This window comes from Salvelinus alpinus, chromosome 3 (assembly GCF_045679555.1).
Source record: "Salvelinus alpinus chromosome 3, SLU_Salpinus.1, whole genome shotgun sequence".
Taxonomy (NCBI): Eukaryota; Metazoa; Chordata; class Actinopteri; order Salmoniformes; family Salmonidae; genus Salvelinus; species Salvelinus alpinus.
The window spans coordinates 38477226-38496652 of NC_092088.1; the positions used below are offsets into that span (position 1 = coordinate 38477226).

Genomic DNA, 19427 nt, shown 5'->3' on the forward strand with positions numbered 1-19427 from the left:
GATATGGTTGATGTACAATGTAAATGCATATCACCCATCACCAATGAGTCATCTGATTTCCACACTGACATGTTTAATTACTTCATCCCAGTTATCCCTAACTGTATTACAATACTAATTTTGCTTCCCACACAGCCATTAGCAATAGACATTTCACCATTCCTCAAACCAAACACCATAAGAAAACCCCTATAATTACCAACCTCTGAGACATAAATCCGTGTATTATTACACAGAATATATACAGGAAGTACCAATACCAGCTATAAAGAAATAAGAGGGAAGCACATAGTCTCTCTACTTGAAATTCCAGTCTTGTCAGAATGATAAAAATGGAGGATGACAGATGAAAACAGACCCCTGACACAGCACATTTGCTTACGCCAAAGCTGACAAAAACCCGGAAGCACATAGCCTTATAAAAGATATGGTAACGCATTACTTGAGGGTGTATACTGTATGCCATATGCATTGCCATAACAATAGCCTACACCAACATTACATGGCATTTTACATGAAGATCAATACATTTTTATCTAAATGAATCCCTTTTAGCCAATCTACTTTAACACAATTCAGAGAAGTGTCATGTAGGCCTCTGACATTTTTATGTAGCTATGTATAACTCCTTAAGACGTGTCACTGAATAAATACATTACCAAAAGTTGTCAGAATGCACTAAAGTTACAAAAGTGTTTTGTGATGGGTTTATGGAAAAGAATGTTTGTCAGGCAAGAAAATGTAACCAAACACTGCATTGTTACTGTGACACACCACACAGACAAAAAATATGGAAGGTGGTAGCATCACGTTGTGAAAAATACAGATAGAATGCAAAGGAGAAAAGCTTGGAGAAAAAAACACAATGAGTGGCCAGAGAGATCGGCACGGGTGTGTGGGAGAAGGGACACTCAGGTGAAAATATGGAGAGGAGATAGCCACCTCTGCGGTGAGCTGCTAGCGGCTGCAGAAGATTCCCATTGGCGTCCAAGACTCCCCTATTAGTCAGGTTGTTGTCACTGTCGGACGGCGCACCTTCCCCGTTGCCCAGCTTCTCCAGCACCTCCAAGGAAGAGAGGCGCAGTGGAATGAGGGGCCTGGGATCATAGAAATTTGTCTGTGACGTTTGACCTGCCATCACCTTAGTGGCTGAGAGAGTCTTTTTGGCCTGGTGAGACCGGAGAGGCCTCTTCACCCTGAACGGTGCAGGGCCCATGAGGAAGAGGTTCGAGGGGAGAGAGTTCTTTATTTTCTCCTGGGTAGACAGTTTGTCCTGCTGGGCCGTGGCCTGCTGCTGCCTCTCGTGCCGCCGGATAGTGGTGAAGCGGGTATAGGAGGCTGGGCAGGAGCCTTTGCACTTGCTGCTGGGTTTATGGTGGTGGTGGTTGTGGAGGTGGTGGTTGTGTGGGGAAGCGGACGGGATGACTGGTGCTGGGGGACTGTTTGAGGTTCTGGAGATAGTGACCTTTGGGGGTTTCTCTGTTGGTACTGGGGCTTTATCTGTGGGGCCGTGCTGCTCTGTCTCTGACTCAGTCCCAGAGAGGGACTCGGCTCTCAGTGTGTCACTGTACTCAGAGGATCCCACCATCTCGCTGTCTGACAGAAACGCCTTGTCTCGGGCTGCCTTGCCTTCCGTGTCCTCGAGAGGGCAGCCCTCTGTCTGCCCAGTGTGCCCTGGGACAGTGAGCAGCAGCGACTCAGCCGAGACAGCGGACGCCATGAAGAGGTCGGCGGGGCTGTGGTTGTGGGTGAGGCTCTGGCCGGTGGGTAGTGTTGGCATGGAGGAGGAGCGTGTGGGAGACGGGCTGGAGTGCTGGATGATCAGCTCAAACTCTGACACCCGCGACGACACGGCGTCCCGCCCGGGCATGTTCTCCCCTGCCTCATCCCCCTCCCCATCAGTTCCATTGACCCCCACCTTCTCGAACAGGGAGGTCAGGCTACGGACACTCCCGTGGGGGCTGGAGCCCACTGAGCAGGAAGGCCTCTGGATGCTGTGCATGTTCCGGTACAGGGTGGAGAACTCAGATGTGCTCCTTCTAGTCGCAGGGCTGCCATTATTTAAACCAGCCTCAGAGTCAAGGGGGAGACCATTAGAGTTTTTGTTTGAGTTTAGTCCACTCTCCTGGGCCTCTGCGCCTGTGCTCCCTGTGTATATATCCTCACAGCTGTGTGCCTTTGGGTGCCTGGCAGGCGCAGTCCTCCTGTCCTGGCTGTCAACACTAGGGGGTATCAGCTTAGGTTTGAACTTAGAGGGGAGGATTTGGGGTATGCAGGCTTTGGCAGCAGATAAGGGCTTCTTATTCTTACACTGGTAACCTAGGGCATTACTGGCAAGAACTGATCGACTATTTACAGAAGAGCATGGTGAAATTATATAGCCATTCCCACCTTGATAATCCACTGGCAAGCATGCAGGACAACAGAATAAACAGCATATTAGGTTAATGGTCACAAATTCACACACACTGAAAATAACACAGGGTCAACACATTTCTAAAGTAAAGACAATGTCCATCAAAAGTTGATGAGGGAGAAAAGAACGTGATGCATTTCACATCAAGTAACAAATTACTTTGTTACGCTATTAGTAATGCCACTTGTTAAATGCTTTGTTTTAAGTGGAGAAGTGAACATGTTGATTCTGAATAGCGCTAGAAATGCATGTTAAGTGTCGTAATTTTCGTAATTTTCACCGGAGCTGATATGTTGATTCAATCACAATTATTCATAATTAAATGATTAGTGATCGTAAGCAGTAACATAAAAGAAGTGAAACAACAGAAAGGGCAGAGAGCAGGGCAGTATGTCATGCATGAAATGCTATGTGATGCAATGTTGGTACGCTTGCTGTTCGAACATCAAATTAAATAACAGATTACATGTTCAAATATTTCAATAAACATCAGAACAGAATCCACAGTAGCTTTGATATCAGTATAAACTAAAATGATGCAATAAACAGCTCATAAGTTCATAAGAAATACAAACTACACTATAAGCCACCATTACCCATCTACGCACTACTTACGAACTAGGCCTCAGCATTGAGGAATTGGAATGCCCTTAACTTTTTTGCAGCTAACCCAGAAAGCCCTTCCAACTCCAGGGTCCATCACAGGACACAGTCTCAAATAGAACTGTCAAAACAGCAAGGTCATACTGTGAGCGACTACCACATAATATTCTGGGAAGACACACCTGTTGGGATGAGTAGTCATGGTTGACTCTCACCTCTGAGTAAGAGATGTGCTAGTAATGCCACATACTATAATGTGCTAGTCCTACCACAGTAAAGAATGACACAACCCAGTAGGGAATGATGACACACAACCGCCACCAGCTGTTGCGATAACTCTACAGGGATGTTGCCTACAGCAGTAAATGCTCATTTGCATTATGCTAATGAGGCTGTATTTTTGGCTCAGTCATATCTACCCTCAGTATCCTGTTAAAGCAACTCCTCACTGTATAAGTTGAATACTAATGTTATTTCCATGAATAGGACATTATACAGTGGATTGCGAAAGTATTCACCCCCCTTGGCATTTTTCCTATTTTGTTGCCTTACAACCTGGAAATAAAATAGATTTGTGGACCGGTTGTATCATTTGATTTACACAACATGCCTACCAATTTGACGATGCAAAATATTTTTTATTGTGAAACAAACAAGAAATAAGACAAAAAAACAGAAAACTTCAGCGTGCATAACTAACTTTTGCAGCAATTTCAGATGCAAGTCTCTTGGGGTATGTCTCTATAAGCTTGGCACATCTAGCCACTGGGAGTTTTGCCCATTATTCAAGGCAAAACTGCTCCAGCTCCTTCAAGTTGGATGTGTTCCACTGGTGTACAGCAATCTTTAAGTCATACCACAGATGCTCAATTGGATTGAGGTCTGGGCTTTGACTAGGCCATTCCAAGACATTTAAATGTTTCCCCTTAAACCACTCGAGTATTGCTCAGTCCCAGTCTCAAATCTCTTGAAGACTGAAACATGTTTCCCTCAAGAATTTCCCTGTATTTAGCACCATCATTCCTTCAATTCCCACCAGTTTCCCAGTCCCTGTTGATGAAAAACATACCCACAGCATGATTCTGACACCACCATGCGTCACTGTGGGGATGGTGTTCTTGGGGTGATGAGAAGTGTTGGGTTTGTGCCAGATATAGCATTTTTCCTTGATGGCCAAAAAGCTCAATTTTAGTCTCATCTAACCAGAGCACCTTCTTCCATATGTTTGGAAGAAGTCTCCCACATACCTTTTGGCGAACACCAAGCGTGTTTGTTTATTTTCTTTCTTTCAGCAATGTCTTTTTTCTGGCCACTCTTCTGTAAAGCCCAGCTCTGTGGAGTGTACGGCTTAAAGTGGTCCTATGGACAGATACTCCAATCTCTGCTGTGGAGCTTTGCAGCTCCTTCAGGGTTATCTTTGGTCTCTTTGTTGCCTCTGATTAATGCCCTCCTTGCCTGGTCCGTGAGTTTTGGTGGGCGGCCCTCTCTTGGCAGGTTTGTTGTGGTGCCATATTCATTCCATTTTTTAATAATGGATTTAATGGTGCTCCGTGGGATGTTCAAAGTTTCGGGTATTTTTTATAATCCAGCCCTGATTTGTACTTCTCCACAACTTTGTCCCTGACCTGTTTGGAGAGCTCCTTGGTCTTCATGGTGCCGCTTGCTTGGTGGTGCCCCTTGCTTAGTGGTGTTGCAGACTCTGGGACCTTTCAGAACAGGTGTATATATACTGAGATCATGTGACAGATCATGTGACACTTAGATTGAACACAGGTGGACTTTATTTAACAAATGATGTGACTTATGAAGGTAATTGGTTGCACCAGATCTTATTTAGGTGCTTCATCGCAAAGGGGGTGAAAACATACGCACGCACCACTTTTCCTTTTTTTAAATTTAAAACAGGTATTTTTTAACATTTCACTTCACCAATTTGGACTATTTTGTGTATGTCCATTACATGGAATCCAAATAAAAATCAATTTAAATTATAGGTTGTAATGCAACAAAATAGGAAAAATGCCAAGGGAGGCAAATAGTTTTGCAAGGCACTGTAAGGGGACGTTATAATTATAGCCACTAGAAAGGCCTGCAGGAAGCAAAGTTCTGTGACAACAAAGTGTGCCATTATTGTTTTAAAGAGCATGAAGCAGGACCACATGATGAAGCTCTCTCTGCACTTTATCTTGCTCTGTTGTATGTACTGTAACGGAGTGTCCACAGAGCTGAGGTGGTGTGTCTCTGGCAGGCCATAATGAGAGAGCGTGCTAGTCAGTTGACTTTGGCTCAAGATGACTCTGGGCGGAATTCCCTTTATAGCAGTTTCCACATTTTATGGAAAAGTGACTTCAGTCAAGACTTTTATAGGATAGGGACTTGAACTTCAGTCAAGTTATCTGGTATCTTAGTTTCACGATACAGTACTGACAATCTAAAACAATTCTGTAGAGAACAAATATGTATTACTAATTGAGGAGCGCAGACAGCTTACATAAACTAATAATACCTCTACAAAGAATACATTTGTGCATCTGGCAAAAACAAAAACAAACTCTAAACGGACTGGCGCAAAGGTTAATTCTCTTACTTTTAGACTTCAGGACTAGGCCTTGCTTGGCCAGTTGGAATTCTGGTTATGTATTGGGGCAACATTGCCACGCGGTTCCCGATCTGTCCCTTCCTTTCTCCTCCCCTTCCCTCCTTTCCTCTCCCCCCCTCGCATTTCTCTCCCCTGGTCATGTGCGCAGGAATTCCATCCTCTGACCTCCCTTTGACAGCTGACTTCCTCATGCCTAACCACCCTGCTGTGTCCCTCTTGTTTACCTCGCCCCTGTCTGGCCCAGCCTAGAAAACCAGAGCCCTGTTTATCCCCCCCTTTCCTCCCCATTAGTCCCCTCGCCTGGACCTTTGCTCCCTGGCTTTAGAACACTCTGGAGCCCTGCCCCTAAGCCTCTCCAACGAATGCCTGGTCTGCAGAGGCAGATAACTGTAGGATGAGGGCACAACCCAAGGTTAGCTTGATAGCCTCCATTGATTTAGCAGGAAAAGCTTCGACAGCCTAACTCTCGATGGATTTCCAAGCGGATATGGACAGTTTGGTGAAACATCCATGATATCAATGATTTAGAAAATAAACGGCTGAGAAAATATTTATGCTGAAAGATGATTGGCCTCTGGTGTGATAACCTGAAGCAAAAACACATGTGGATTTCAACACAAAGTTAAAAGGAAACACATGTATCCCTAACAGATACTTTCATGATCCAACATCCCCATAAGTCATTTGGTTCCACCTGAGTGGTAAAAACCCCTTTCAGAGTCCCACTGTGAAGCCAGTTCGGTATAGATGTGGAGTGGAATCCTACCTTTGGAGGAGGTGCTGGCATGGCGCTTGTTGATGGCCCGCAGACCTTGCAGGGGAATGTCGCCGCCCTCCAGGACACTCTTGTAAACATGGCGGTCACATTCTGGAGCCGCTGGTTCGCTGCTGGATGATCCTTCGTCCTTCTCCACCTCGCTGTGTCCGGCCTTACACCCGGAGCTAGAGCAAAACATGGAGAAAATATTAACCCTAAAAAGCAGCTTGACTCAGAAAGCCTGATTAGGACAAGACTATATGTTCACACAGCCAGCTAGCTAGAAGAAAGCATGCTGTAATACATGCCAGTGTTGGTAATTAAGTGCAGTTTAATTGAGTAAAACAATTTGAGTAACATGAGATTTATGAAAAGATAAAGCATTTTTATTTTCATTGGCGCAATTTTGTGAGTTGCCATATGGTTAGACTTATCTTACACATTCTGTGGTTGATTACTTGTTGATTCAGCCTTTTTGTTCATTTTATTAGGGGAACATGAGGAGTGTAAAGATTTGGACCTAGACGTAAAATAAAACAGCACTCTACTTGTGCTCACTGCCCTTAACTTTGCATTCCACGGAGGCCAATGGGAGAGATTTCAAATATTATTGTCTGAACATGTTACTCTGCTATGCATCTGTACTTTTTTTAGGGTTACTCTACTTCAAATGCCACTGTCTCAGGAGAGAGTTTGATGCTTCCCTGTCTTTCTATTTATGCTGCCATGCATGAGTGGAGGCCATTAAACTAACAACAATTTCCAGTAACGTAGTAAATCACGTGGGAAAATGTAACAAAGCCTGAAAACAAAGTTTTTGAGCGGAGTAAATTCAGCACAGTGAATTACTCCACCCACCCACAGTATCTCTACAGGGTAACACAACAGTAGTCTGTTTCCCATTGCAGGATATTCCACTTTCCTGTGCTGTAAATTAACAATAAAAAAAACATTTGGAGACACAATAGGCATCTTTGAGACCAGAAGTGGAGTACAGCGAGGCGTGAGGAGAGCAGCAGGTTTTCCCCAAATGAGTTTGGCCCTCTGACATAATGCCTGGTTTAATGACCAGAAGCACCCTCTAGTGGCCTCATGGGTGAAATGTTATTCATATTTTTCATAATTAATCAACATTATATATATTATTTTACAAAATCCAGTGTTTCTATATCAAATGGTTGTTATATTGGGATGCAAACTCAAAATTGAATACATTTCAGCTCTATACTGACATGGTACAGGTGTCTTATTTAAAAAATAAAAAAACAAACATTTACCCATAACCATGTTAAAACTACCATGTTTAAGACCAAGAAACACTCTGTGTGACCCTGATTTAGCCCACTGCAGTAAAACGTTAAGAGGAAGAGCCATGCCTCCTTTTTTGTTTATTTAACCCCCTCAACAAGAACCTTTTTATAGTTCTCAGAATAACCAGCCATTTGGGCTACTGCATTCATACTCAATAAAAACCTGTACTTTATAGGGTACATGCAAGTATTCAAATAAGGTACCCCTTACCAGGCTACAGGGGCTGTATAACGCCTTGGAACCATCTCAGATGGTTTCCTGGGAAGAGTCTATGTGAGGTCATAAGACATCCCATTGCCTGAGAGGGAGCCCGTGGCCCCACAAGTAGGCTATGGAGCAGTTACATAACTTCAGTTATCTGAAGATGTTCTTACCCAATTGCATCTAACCAGCAGGCATCAATGTGATACAAATGTATTGGGGAAGAGAGTTTGATCATTAATGATGGATAATATTGCAAGGTTAAGAATAGTTTGATAGTAGCCTACCCTGTTTGTAAATGGCAATATTGGAAATATAAGCCTACTCCTGATAGACTATTGACATTTGATTGAGATGCTAACAATTGAATACTGTCTGTACACATGTCTGTTGCTAACCTATCTTGAACTCAGCCAAAAATATCTATTTTGGTCCCTTGTTTATACACGTCTGTATACAGTAAGCAATGTGGTGTACAACAATGAGGTAAATGTGTACTAGAAAGTTCTTGAATATAGGCTAGGCCTTTAATTTCAAAGAAACCCCAGTAAACTCTCACCCCCTAAACATGTGTCTCGTAACCCTTTGAGGAAAGCCTGTGGGACTTATGGCTTCATCTCAGGAGTTTACAATTTTAAACAAATTTCTTAAACAGATGACAGGGTTTGTACATAAACTGCTGTGATGCAATACTTGCATCATAAACATTAATAAACATTATCAAATCAAAGCCAGTTTGGTCCAATGAAGCAGTCAGATTTTTTTGTAGAAAAAACATTAAAGTAATGTGCAAATGTGATTGGCTGTTAACCAGAAACAGTTTTAGCATATTTTAAATGCCCATAACAACTTGGTGGCAGATGATGCGACAAGTTACTAAACATATTTCTTAGACTTTTACAAATAAATGTATAAAAAGAAAAGGGAAAAAAGGCTTTAGACTGATTTAATGCTTTCAGAAATCCATCTAGAAATAAGTTAAAAAATGCAGCATTCATAAAAATTATGACATAATATAATAAGTGCACAGACAGATGTATCTGTTAATTAACTCATTCCAATACAGTGCATGGCATTATCAATAACCTGTGTTACTTAATATCCAATGAGCTGGCGACAATGAACGACGTCAAAGATCCTTGAGAAAAATAAACTATTCAAAAGAGTTAGGGAATATCATGCTGTGAAATCCAAATAGAAGTTTCGGGAGAGATGGAAAGTTCCAAACAGAAATGGTGGGAGAACTTTCTGCCATTGGCTAGGGCTAGAATTCCTTAAGTTTAATTCCAGAAACAAAATGAGCGCAAATAAATCTCTGCTGACAAAACAACAAAGAGATCAAAGTCGTAACGCTGCTGGTTTGCTTATTGATTGAACACCCACTTTCATATCAATGTTATTCTCGTTATAAGATACAGGCTGGCTTCACACACCCACTCTGGGGAGATAACGAATAAAATTACGTAGCTGTAGGGTGGAATAGAGCGGAGTTCCCTGTCTCTCTCCACTCACAAATGTCATCCAGGTTTGACTCGGGGGCTGTTTGCTTTCAGCTTTAAATAAATCGCCATATAGTAGCCATGTCCCCAACACCGCTACCTCCCAAAACCTCTCCAGACAGAGGACACACTGTACTGGCAGCTTTTACACTCGTTAATAGGAACCTCTCTCTTTCGCTGTCCCCCCCTCTCAGGAAGCAGCAGGAGTCTCCCCCCTTCCCTAAATGGGGAAATCTCCACAGGGTGTTAAAATGCTTAAAATCCCCTGCTGACAGCACTCCTAAAAACGTGACCTAAACACAGACAAACACACATTTTGGAATGGATAAGCATAAGACAGAAGCATAGAGGTAAGAGAAGCATGGACTTACTACTGCTGTAGTTCGGCGGGTGTTTCCAGGGGGCTAAAAGAGGGGGCACTCTGCAACAGACCAAACAAAGAAGTCATTGATAAATCCACAGGAAGGTCTCTTCCAACTAGAATAGAAGCAGGAGCATTAGCTGTGGTGACTGGCTCTCTTTTCTCTTTCTCGTGTGTCTGTCTGAAGTGTCTCCAAAGCCTGGGATTGTTAGCTCTGCTGAACGAAGCTTTTACATGGAGGAGCAAGCGTGTGTTTTGGCACGCTTGCAAGTTGGAGAAAACAAGCGGCAGTGAGGAGGGGGGTGGGCGTGCATCGGTCAGGGGCGCCCATGCGGGGAGGAGGCTGTCACTAGGCTCAGCCAATGAGCTGGTGAGAGAGGGCCTCTCTTTTGTCTGGTATTGAGTCACTATCATTACCACTGGACCAGACCAGGGGACAGTTAACCAGCTGGTGGTGCAAGCAGGCCAAATTACACACACACACACACACACACAAATATCATCACAGTGTGATGCTGATAACAACAATCCCAAAACACAATAAAAGCCTTGAGAAACACAGTCAGAGGCATTACAATAACACACAAATAAAGTAAAACTGACACAATGCCATGAAGCATAAGCACAGGCCAACATACACAAACAAACAAGGAAAGGGTGAGTGAATACGTTTGTTTATAGGACTTTGCCGTGCGAGCTGACAAAACACATAGTTATCTTATTTGATGTTATTCTGGGGCGGTTACTAAAAGTCAAAAGAGCCATTCGCTGGTGGGGTAGCACCCGCTAGCGCTTTGAATGGTTTAGAGCTGGCTAATTTTAGACCACTGTTTCTGTTGCTTTTCTCCATGCGGACATCACAGAGTGTAAAAATAACAGACATGACAGGCGGGATATGAATAATAGCATAAGTGTTGTTTGCAAATAAGATTACACAATCCCAAGCGCCAGCCTGGCCCTTCTAAAAGCACCTCTCCCCCAACCATACATGTCCACCCCTGCCCCATCCCAAACAGATGACCATACCAGACCAGTAGCATACTGCACAAGCTCATTTCCCACAACATGCCTTCCTTGTGGTTGCTAGGGGAGGAGGATCATTAATAACCTTTCAAAATGAATGCCTATCTTTATAAGATCAGAATTCAGCCTGGCAGGTATATAGACTAATCTATTTATAAAGCCAAATGTTCCACAGGCGCCTTAGCCCTTCTTCGAGAACATGCCACCGCCACTGAATTATCTGTGTCTTTTCACTCTCTTGTCTTCCTATCCCTCTCTGTCGGACAGAACTGGGTTCAAACACTTTTGGAAATCATTTCAAATACTTTAGCTGGGCTCGATTGAGCTTGCCTGGCGCAATGGAGCCAATATAATAGTTGCAAATCTGCAAACCCCACACATCTGGCACTACAAGAAGGCTAAAGTAAACACTAAAAGTATTTGAAAGACTATAAATAATATTTGAACCCAGGTCTGCTGACTGATCTCCCAGTCCCTCTCAACAGGGGATGAAATGGATGGTGTCCCCTGGTACTTGTGAGTAATTGAGCTGACACTACACTGCTCTGATGGAAAATAATCATGAAATAGGAGTGAGAGACTTATGTGAACTAAAGGAAGGGGATCTCATTCTGATTATTTACAAGAGATTTACAAGCCTGGGGATTCCCAGCGATCTTCATTACGTGTATGGATATGTGTTTAGTGTATGGCAGGTGAAATAACAATTACAAGCTGAAAATATGTAATGCAAAGGTTTTTGGGTAGAAAATATGATTTAACCTTCCATGTGAAACATTCCATATAAAGTGGAGTACAAAATAATATTACTAACGATGGAAAGTTCATATGCATGAACAATTGTCACGATCATGCCAAGATCCCCGAAGTCAAACAAGGACTTTAGACAGATATTGCCGAGATCTGATGTCTCTTTGTGTGTAATGTGTGGTTTCACTGGAAATGAAGGGACACAAAAAATATTTAAAGCTGTTTACGAATCTAGGCGGATGAAGGTACTGTGAATTCCTTTCTCTGGACCCGTCAGTGGAACACTGCGTTAACAATGTTTGCACATTTTCCAAACAGGTGTCTGTGATGACTTTGCTGCCAGGTGATATATATAGGCCAACATTGCAGGTTGGGGATCTGGGTACTTTGTTTATTCACATTCCAAAAATAGGAATCATGAGTGTAATGGGAGCCTTTCCTTCCAAAAGTAAATGTTTCGACAAGTTCTTATTAAAAAAATCAGCTCCCCTAGCATGTTGTTACTGTTATAGCTAGAGATAAAGGTTAAGTCTATAACTGAGGTTAAATATGAAAACAATGAGCTGAGGGGATTATGGGTTACGTCCGGTCGAACATTAAAGTCGCGGAGAGGTTCATAATGGGCGCGTCCCAAATGGCACCCTAGTCCCTATATAGCGCACTACTTTTGACCAGGGACCATCGGGCTCTGGCCAAAAGCAGTGCACTATATAGGGACTAGGGTGCCATTTGGGATGCCCAGCCATTCAGTGTATGAATCCGTACAGAGACTGTGGTCAGAGTCCGACACTGTATTAATGACCCCACATGCAGCTGCCCTCTCAGTGACAGCTTACACCAGACAGACTAGTCACTGACGCAGTCACTCAGTCGGGACACAGAAGGCCAAAACTTTCTTCCTAACCATAGATATGTATGGTATTTTGCTTCCGTTTCACCTTGTATGTCCATGGAGCTGTGATTGAATGTGACTGTAATCATATGAATGCCGAGGCCTTTGACTGTGAGCTCATGCATAAGTCGTGACCTTTGTGAGGTATTAATGGTTGATGTGATCAAACCAGAATGTCAGTGCATCGATCTGGTTATGACCATGATTTTGGAGCGACAAGGATTGTGATCATAAGACAATGCACTACAAGTATAACAGGTCAGAAAACCACTTTATCTATTGTTAGATCGATACGCTGTCAAGAAACCATTAAGCTCCTGGGCATAGGCAAAAATAATAATAATAAAAAATAAATATATATATATATATATATATATATATATATACACACACACACACACACACACACACACACACACACACACACACACACACACACACACACACACACACACACACACACACACACACACACACACAGAACCAATCAAAAGTTTGTACACACCTACTCATTCAAGGGTTTTTCTTTATTTGTACAATTCTCTACATTGTAAAATAATAGTGAAGACATCGAAACTATGAAATAACTCATGTGGAATCATGTAGTAACCAAAAAAGTGTTAAACAAATCAAAATATATGTTATATTTGAGATTCTTCAAAGTAGCCACCCGTTGCCTTGATGACAGCTTTGCACACTCTTGGCATTATCTCTAACAGCTTCACCTGGAATGCTTTTCCAACAGTCTTGAAGGAGTTCCCACATATGCTGAGCACTTGTTGGCTGCTTGTCCTTCACTCTGCGGTCCAACTCATCCCAAACCATCTCAATTGGGTTGAGGTCGGGTGATTGTGGAGACCAGGTCATCTGATGCAGCACTCCATCCCTCACCTTCTTGGTCAAATAGCCCTTACACAGGATGTGTGTTGGGCCATTGTCCTGTTGAAAACAAAAGATAGCACATTTGGACTCATAAGACCAAATGACAGATTTCTACCAGTCTAATGTCCGTTGTTCGTGTTTCTTGACCCAAGCAAGTCTCTTCTTATTATTGTTGTCCTTTAGTAGTGGTTTCTTTGCGGCAATTTACCATGAAGGGCTGATTCACGCAGTCTCCTCTGAACAGTTGATTTTGAGATGTGTCTGTTACTTGAATTCTGTGATGCACTTATTTGGGCTGCAATTTCTGAGGCTGGTAACTCTAATGAACTTATCCTCTGCAGCAGAGGTAACTCGGGGTCTTCCTTTCCTGTGACGGTCCTCATGAGAGCCAGTTTGATGGCTTTTGCGACAGCACTTGAAGAAACTTTCAAAGTTCTTGACATTTTCCGTATTGACTGACCTTCATGTCTTAAAGTAATGACAGACTGTCATTTCTCTTTGCTTATTTGAGCTGTTCTTGCCTAAATATGGACTTGGTCTTTTACCAAACAGGGCTGTCTGCTGTATACCACCCCTACCTTGTCACAACACAACTGATTGGCTCAAACGCATTAAGAAGGAAAGAAATTCCACAAGTTAACTTTTAACAAGGCACATCTGTTAATTGAAATGCATTCCAGGTGACTACCTAATGAAGCTGGTTGAGAGAATGCCAAGAGTGTGCAAAGCTGTCATCATGGCAAAGGGTGGCTACTTTGAAGAATCTCAAATATAAAATATATTTTGATTTGTTGAACACTTTTTTGGTTACAACATGATTCCATATGTGTTATTTCATAGTTTTGATGTCATCACTATTATTCTACAATGTATTAAATAGTAAAAATGAAGAAAAGCCTTTGAATGAGTAGGTGTGTACAAACTTTTTGACTGGTACTGTATATATTGTGAAAGAATACTCAGGTTTCCTCCACAGGTTGATTGTCATGTGTTAAATGGACATACATGGAGTCTAGAGTCACTAGACCTTCTAAGAAGGAGTCATCATCCCATGAGCACTCTGAGAACTCATAGAGGTTACAAGCAGCCTGTAGAGTCACCATAACCAAGAAGAGATATGCCAATCAAACCCCAATGTGCCGGCATGTCTAGCCCACCCCTTGAGGGTCAAATACTACACATACCAGGTGTAGCAGGAGCTTTGAGTTAGTCAGACATCAAATTGAGCTCATCTGGAAACCATCCTACTTGGAGGCCAAGTTTTTAGTACTACCCCCTCCTAATCCTAATATAACCAACCAGGAGTTGCAGGACAGGAGTGGCTGGAGTCTGAGTCAGACAATACTTTCCATGGATAACACTGACTTAAAGACAAGGTTGGGAAGATGAGAGATTCTTAAGCCTGCCCTGTGTTCAGCTGACGTGAGAATATGATCTCATGTAGTCAGTGGCTCCGCATCATACGATCCAGGGTGTGGTTTCCAGGCAGACTCCGCTGTGGAGGTTGGTCCTGACTGACTTACAAAGCAGAAGGCAAGGAGACAGAACATCTGTTTGTGGGCAGCCAGTGAGTCTGAATACTTGTCTGGTGTCAACTGGAGCCCAAGGCACGTAGCCTACCGGTATTTGTCAAGCTGCCTACTGTATATCAAACTTATGATTCAACTTTGACAACATGCCCTCACTTGGAAAAGATACTATAGTAAATACAGTGCCTTCAGAAAGTATTGAGACCCCTTGACCTTTTCCACATTTTGTTACGTTACAGCTTTATTATAAAATGTATTAAATTAAATGTTTTCCTCATCAATCTACACACAATACCCCATAATGACAAAGTGAAAACAGGCTTTTAGACATTTTTGCAAATGTATAAAAAAACCCCCACAGAAATACCTTATTTCCATAAGTATTCAGACGCTTTGCTATGAGACTCTAAATTGAGCTCAGGTGCATCCTGTTTACATTGATCATCCTCGAGATGTTTCTACAACTTGATTGGAGTCCACTTGTGGTAAATTCAATTGATTGGACATGAAAGGCACACACCTGTCTATATAAGGTCTCACAGTTGACAGTGCATGTCAGAGCAAAAACCAAGCCATGAGGTCAAATGAATTGTCCGTAGAGCTCAGAGACAGGTGGGGTAGGGTACCAAGAAGGGTACCAAAAAATGAATCAAAGAACACAGCGGCCTCCATCATTCTTAAATGGAAGAAGTTCGTAACCACCAAGACTCTTCCTAGAGCTGGCCGCCCAGCCAAACTGAGCAATCGGGGAGAAGGGCCTTGGTCAGGGAGGTAACCAAGAACCCGCTGGTCACTCTGACAGAGCTCCAGAGAAGCATGGTGGTGGCAGCATCATGCTGTGGGGATGTTTTTCAGCGGCAGGGACTGGGAGACCAGTTAGGATTGAGATGAATGAACGGTGCAAAGTACAGGGATATCCTTGATGAAAACCTGCTCTAGAGCGCTCAGGACCTCAGACTGGGGTGAAGGTTCACCTTCCAACAGGACAATGACCCTAAGCACACAGCCAACACAATGCAGGAGTGGCTTCGGGACAAGTCTCTGAATGTCCTCGAGTAGCCAAGCCAGAGCCCAGACATGAACCCGATCGAACATCCCTGGAGAGACCTGAAAATAGCTGTGCAGCGACGCTCCCCATCCAACCTGACAGAGCTTGAGAGGATCTGCAGAGAAGGAATGGGTGTGCCAAGCTTGTAGCGTCATACCCAAGAATAGTTTTTTAGAATAAGGCTGTAACGTAACAAAATGGGGAAAAGGTCAAGAGGTCTGAATACTTTCCGAATGCACTGTAAACCAGACTAGACAGCACTCCTTGATTCAATAAGGCCTGACATGTAATGATTGTGTGGGCACTGTAATACTCTTTTCACACTCCCGGGTTGAGCCAAGCAGAGCCAAGCTGTATTGTGCTGGCCTGGTTTTATCTACCATAGTTGTCAGAGACTCTACTGGAAAGGACCACGTGATAGGAAAATATCTGAGCCAGCACAATACGGTTCGTGTCAGCATGATTGTGTGAAAAGGGTATAACAGTCTTGAACTAAAGTATTACCCACAGTTGAATCACCTTGCCCAGTCCTCTGGGGTATGCTATGTGTCCTCATTTGCAGGGTGCACATAAATGCAACAAAAAAAAGAGTTCCACATGGGTGCTGAGTTAATGACATGGCACAGGCGGCATGGTGCCAGTGTTGGCATAGCCTTGAGGATCCTGTTGTAAGGGACAAAATACAAAGATGGCCAACTGCACCGACAGCTGTAGCGTTCATCAATTATTCTTTATCATCATATACAGTAGCAGTAGGACACCTAACCCGAATTGGGTATATAATTAGCCTAACATATGGACAATGTTCAAAAATGTAAATCGCCTAATGACCGGACAGGAGACACTTCTGCTGTAGGTCGTCATACAATGCTCAGCTGCCAGCATAGTTGATGTAGCTAAGTTACAATCCAAGCACAGCAAGCCTCACAGATGAAGAGCAGTCACCAAGATATACAGCACGGAAGGGGATTTTTTCTTTATATAAGACAGCACACTTCCAGGGGTTATTGAAGTGGAAAGACACAATTATAGCATAACAAAACAATTATCTGCATTTCTTTGCCACAGACCCACTTCCGACTGATAGTAGAAAGAAAAACATAACAATGTGTTGTATATACTGTACAATGATAGAGCTACAGTGGGGAGAACAAGTATTTGATACACTGCCGATTTTGCAGGTTTTCCTACTTACAAAGCATGTAGAGGTCTGTCATTTTTATCATAGGTACACTTCAACTGTGAGAGACGGAATCTAAAACAAAAATCCAGAAAATCACATTGTATGATTTTTAAGTAATTAATTTGCATTTTATTGCATGACATAAGTATTTGAAAACCTACCAACCAGTAAGAATTCCGGCTCTCACAGACCTGTTAGTTTTTCTTTAAGAAGCCCTCCTGTTCTCCACTCATTACCTGTATTAACTGCACCTGTTTGAACTCGTTACCTGTATAAAAGACACCTGTCCACACACTCAATCAAACAGACTCCAACCTCTCCACAATGGCCAAGACCAGAGAGCTGTGTAAGGACATCAGGGATAAATTGTAGACCTGTACAAGGCTGGGATGGGCTACAGGACAATAGCCAAGCAGCTTGGTGAGAAGGCAACAACTGTTGGCACAATTATTAGAAAATGGAAGAAGTTCAAGATGACGGTCAATCACCCTCGGTCTGGGGCTCCATGCAAGATCTCACCTCGTGGGGCATCAATGATCATGAGGAATGTGAGGGATCAGCCCAGAACTACACGGCAGGACCTGGTCAATGACCTGAAGAGAGCTGGGACCACAGTCTCAAAGAAAACCATTAGTAACACACTACGCCGTCATGGATTAAAATCCTGCAGCGCACGCAAGGTCCCCCTGCTCAAGCCAGCGCATGTCCAGGCCCGTCTGAAGTTTGCCAATGACCATCTGGATGATCCAGAGGAGGAATGGGAGAAGGTCATGTGGTCTGATGAGACAAAAATAGAGCTTTTTGCTCTAAACTCCACTCGCCGTGTTTGGAGGAATAGAAGGATGAGTACAACCCCAAGAACACCATCCCAACCGTGAAGCATGGAGGTGGAAACATCATTCTTTGGGGATGCTTTTCTGCAAAGGGGACAGGACGACTGCACCGTATTGAAGGGAGGATGGATGGGGCCATGTATCGCGAGATCTTGACCAACAACCTCCTTCCCTCAGTAAGAGCATTGAAGATGGGTCGTGGCTGGGTCTTCCAGCATGACAACGACCCGAAACACACAGCCAGGGCAACTAAGGAGTGGCTCCGTAAGAAGCATCTCAAGGTCCTGGAGTGGCCTATCCAGTCTCCAGACCTGAACCCAATAGAAAATCTTTGGAGGGAGCCGAAAGTCCGTATTGCCCAGCGACAGCCCCGAAACCTGAAGGATCTGGAGAAGGTCTGTATGGAGGAGTGGGCCAAAATCCCTGCTGTAGTGTGTGCAAACCTGGTCAAGAACTACAGGAAACGTATGATCTCTGTAATTGCAAACTAAGGTTTCTGTACCAAATATTCAGTTCTGCTTTTCTGATGTATCAAATACTTATGTCATGCAATAAAATGCAAATTAATTAATTAAAAATCATACAATGTAATTTTCTGGATTTTTGTTTTAGATTCCTTCTCTCACAGTTGAAGTGTACCTATGATAAAAATTACAGACCTCTACATGCTTTGTAAGTAGGAAAACCTGCAAAATTGTCAGTGTATCAAATACTTGTTCTCCCCACTGTATATCTAGAGTTGATTGACTACCTAGAGCTGGGAAAAGTGATAGCAGGCAATAACTCAAGGTAAGGCCCCACTACGCGAGTTTTAGGAGGGGATAACGTTTTTGGTTAATGTTGAGTAAAGGTTTGCAAAAGTTGTTGGAGTTGTCGTTACGGACAGACATAGTTTGTTTAGGCATTTAAACATGGATGTTATTATCACATGCATTGTTTAAATACACCGTCACTTTAAGACTGTGACCACTTACCGCTTTATCAAAATCCATCTCTGAAAAGAATCTATACCAAGGCTCATTCTCTAAATGTACATCTTCTGGACTTATGTCCTGAGTCTACAGGGCCATGGCAACAAGGAAAAGAGGAGAAAGACAAAGAGAAGACAGTTCAGACAGCACATCATTTACAGACACAGGCAATGAGGCTATGACACATTCTTGATGTGATCCAGACAACATTCCCGACATAATGAATTTCTAAACAAGAGTTCACAATCAGAAATAATTCCTAAAGATTTGTCTTTATGTGCCGGTGAATTATCCCAGGTGAAAAAAAGAAGGACATTTTGGAATTAGGATCTTATACTGATTTGTTCTCAAATGTATAAAGACATAGAATGCACATAACATGTGACTTCAACAAATAATATGAAGCAGTCATCTGAATCGTACTCAACTGTAGTGTGCGGTGTGTGCATACGTGTAAGAGAAGATAAGCAAGTGTAATACTACATGTTTTCATGGGTCCCATCTGCTTTTGTGTTCTTATTTGTGAAATATTCTTATTGTACTTATTCTAAATGTTAATATAAATAGTT

General features: G+C 42.9%; 1 protein-coding gene across 3 annotated transcripts in view; it reads right to left on the reverse strand.

Annotated features, from left to right (window-relative positions):
- The window catches only part of LOC139570669 (sorbin and SH3 domain-containing protein 1-like), an 86343-nt gene that overhangs the window by 13903 nt on the left and 53013 nt on the right, over positions 1-19427 (reverse strand). Inside the window, exons 15-18 of one of the 3 annotated variants that reach the window (XM_071392745.1) lie at positions 18862-18945; positions 9758-9807; positions 6385-6560; positions 943-2403 (exon numbers count right to left, since the gene is read on the reverse strand). In XM_071392745.1, coding sequence (XP_071248846.1) covers positions 943-2403; positions 6385-6560; positions 9758-9807; positions 18862-18945 — 1771 coding nt within the window. Of the gene's footprint in view, positions 1-942; positions 2404-6384; positions 6561-9757; positions 12101-18861; positions 18946-19427 lie in introns of those variants that run through there. The other 2 variants (XM_071392744.1, XM_071392743.1) reach the window with 2 other exon arrangements.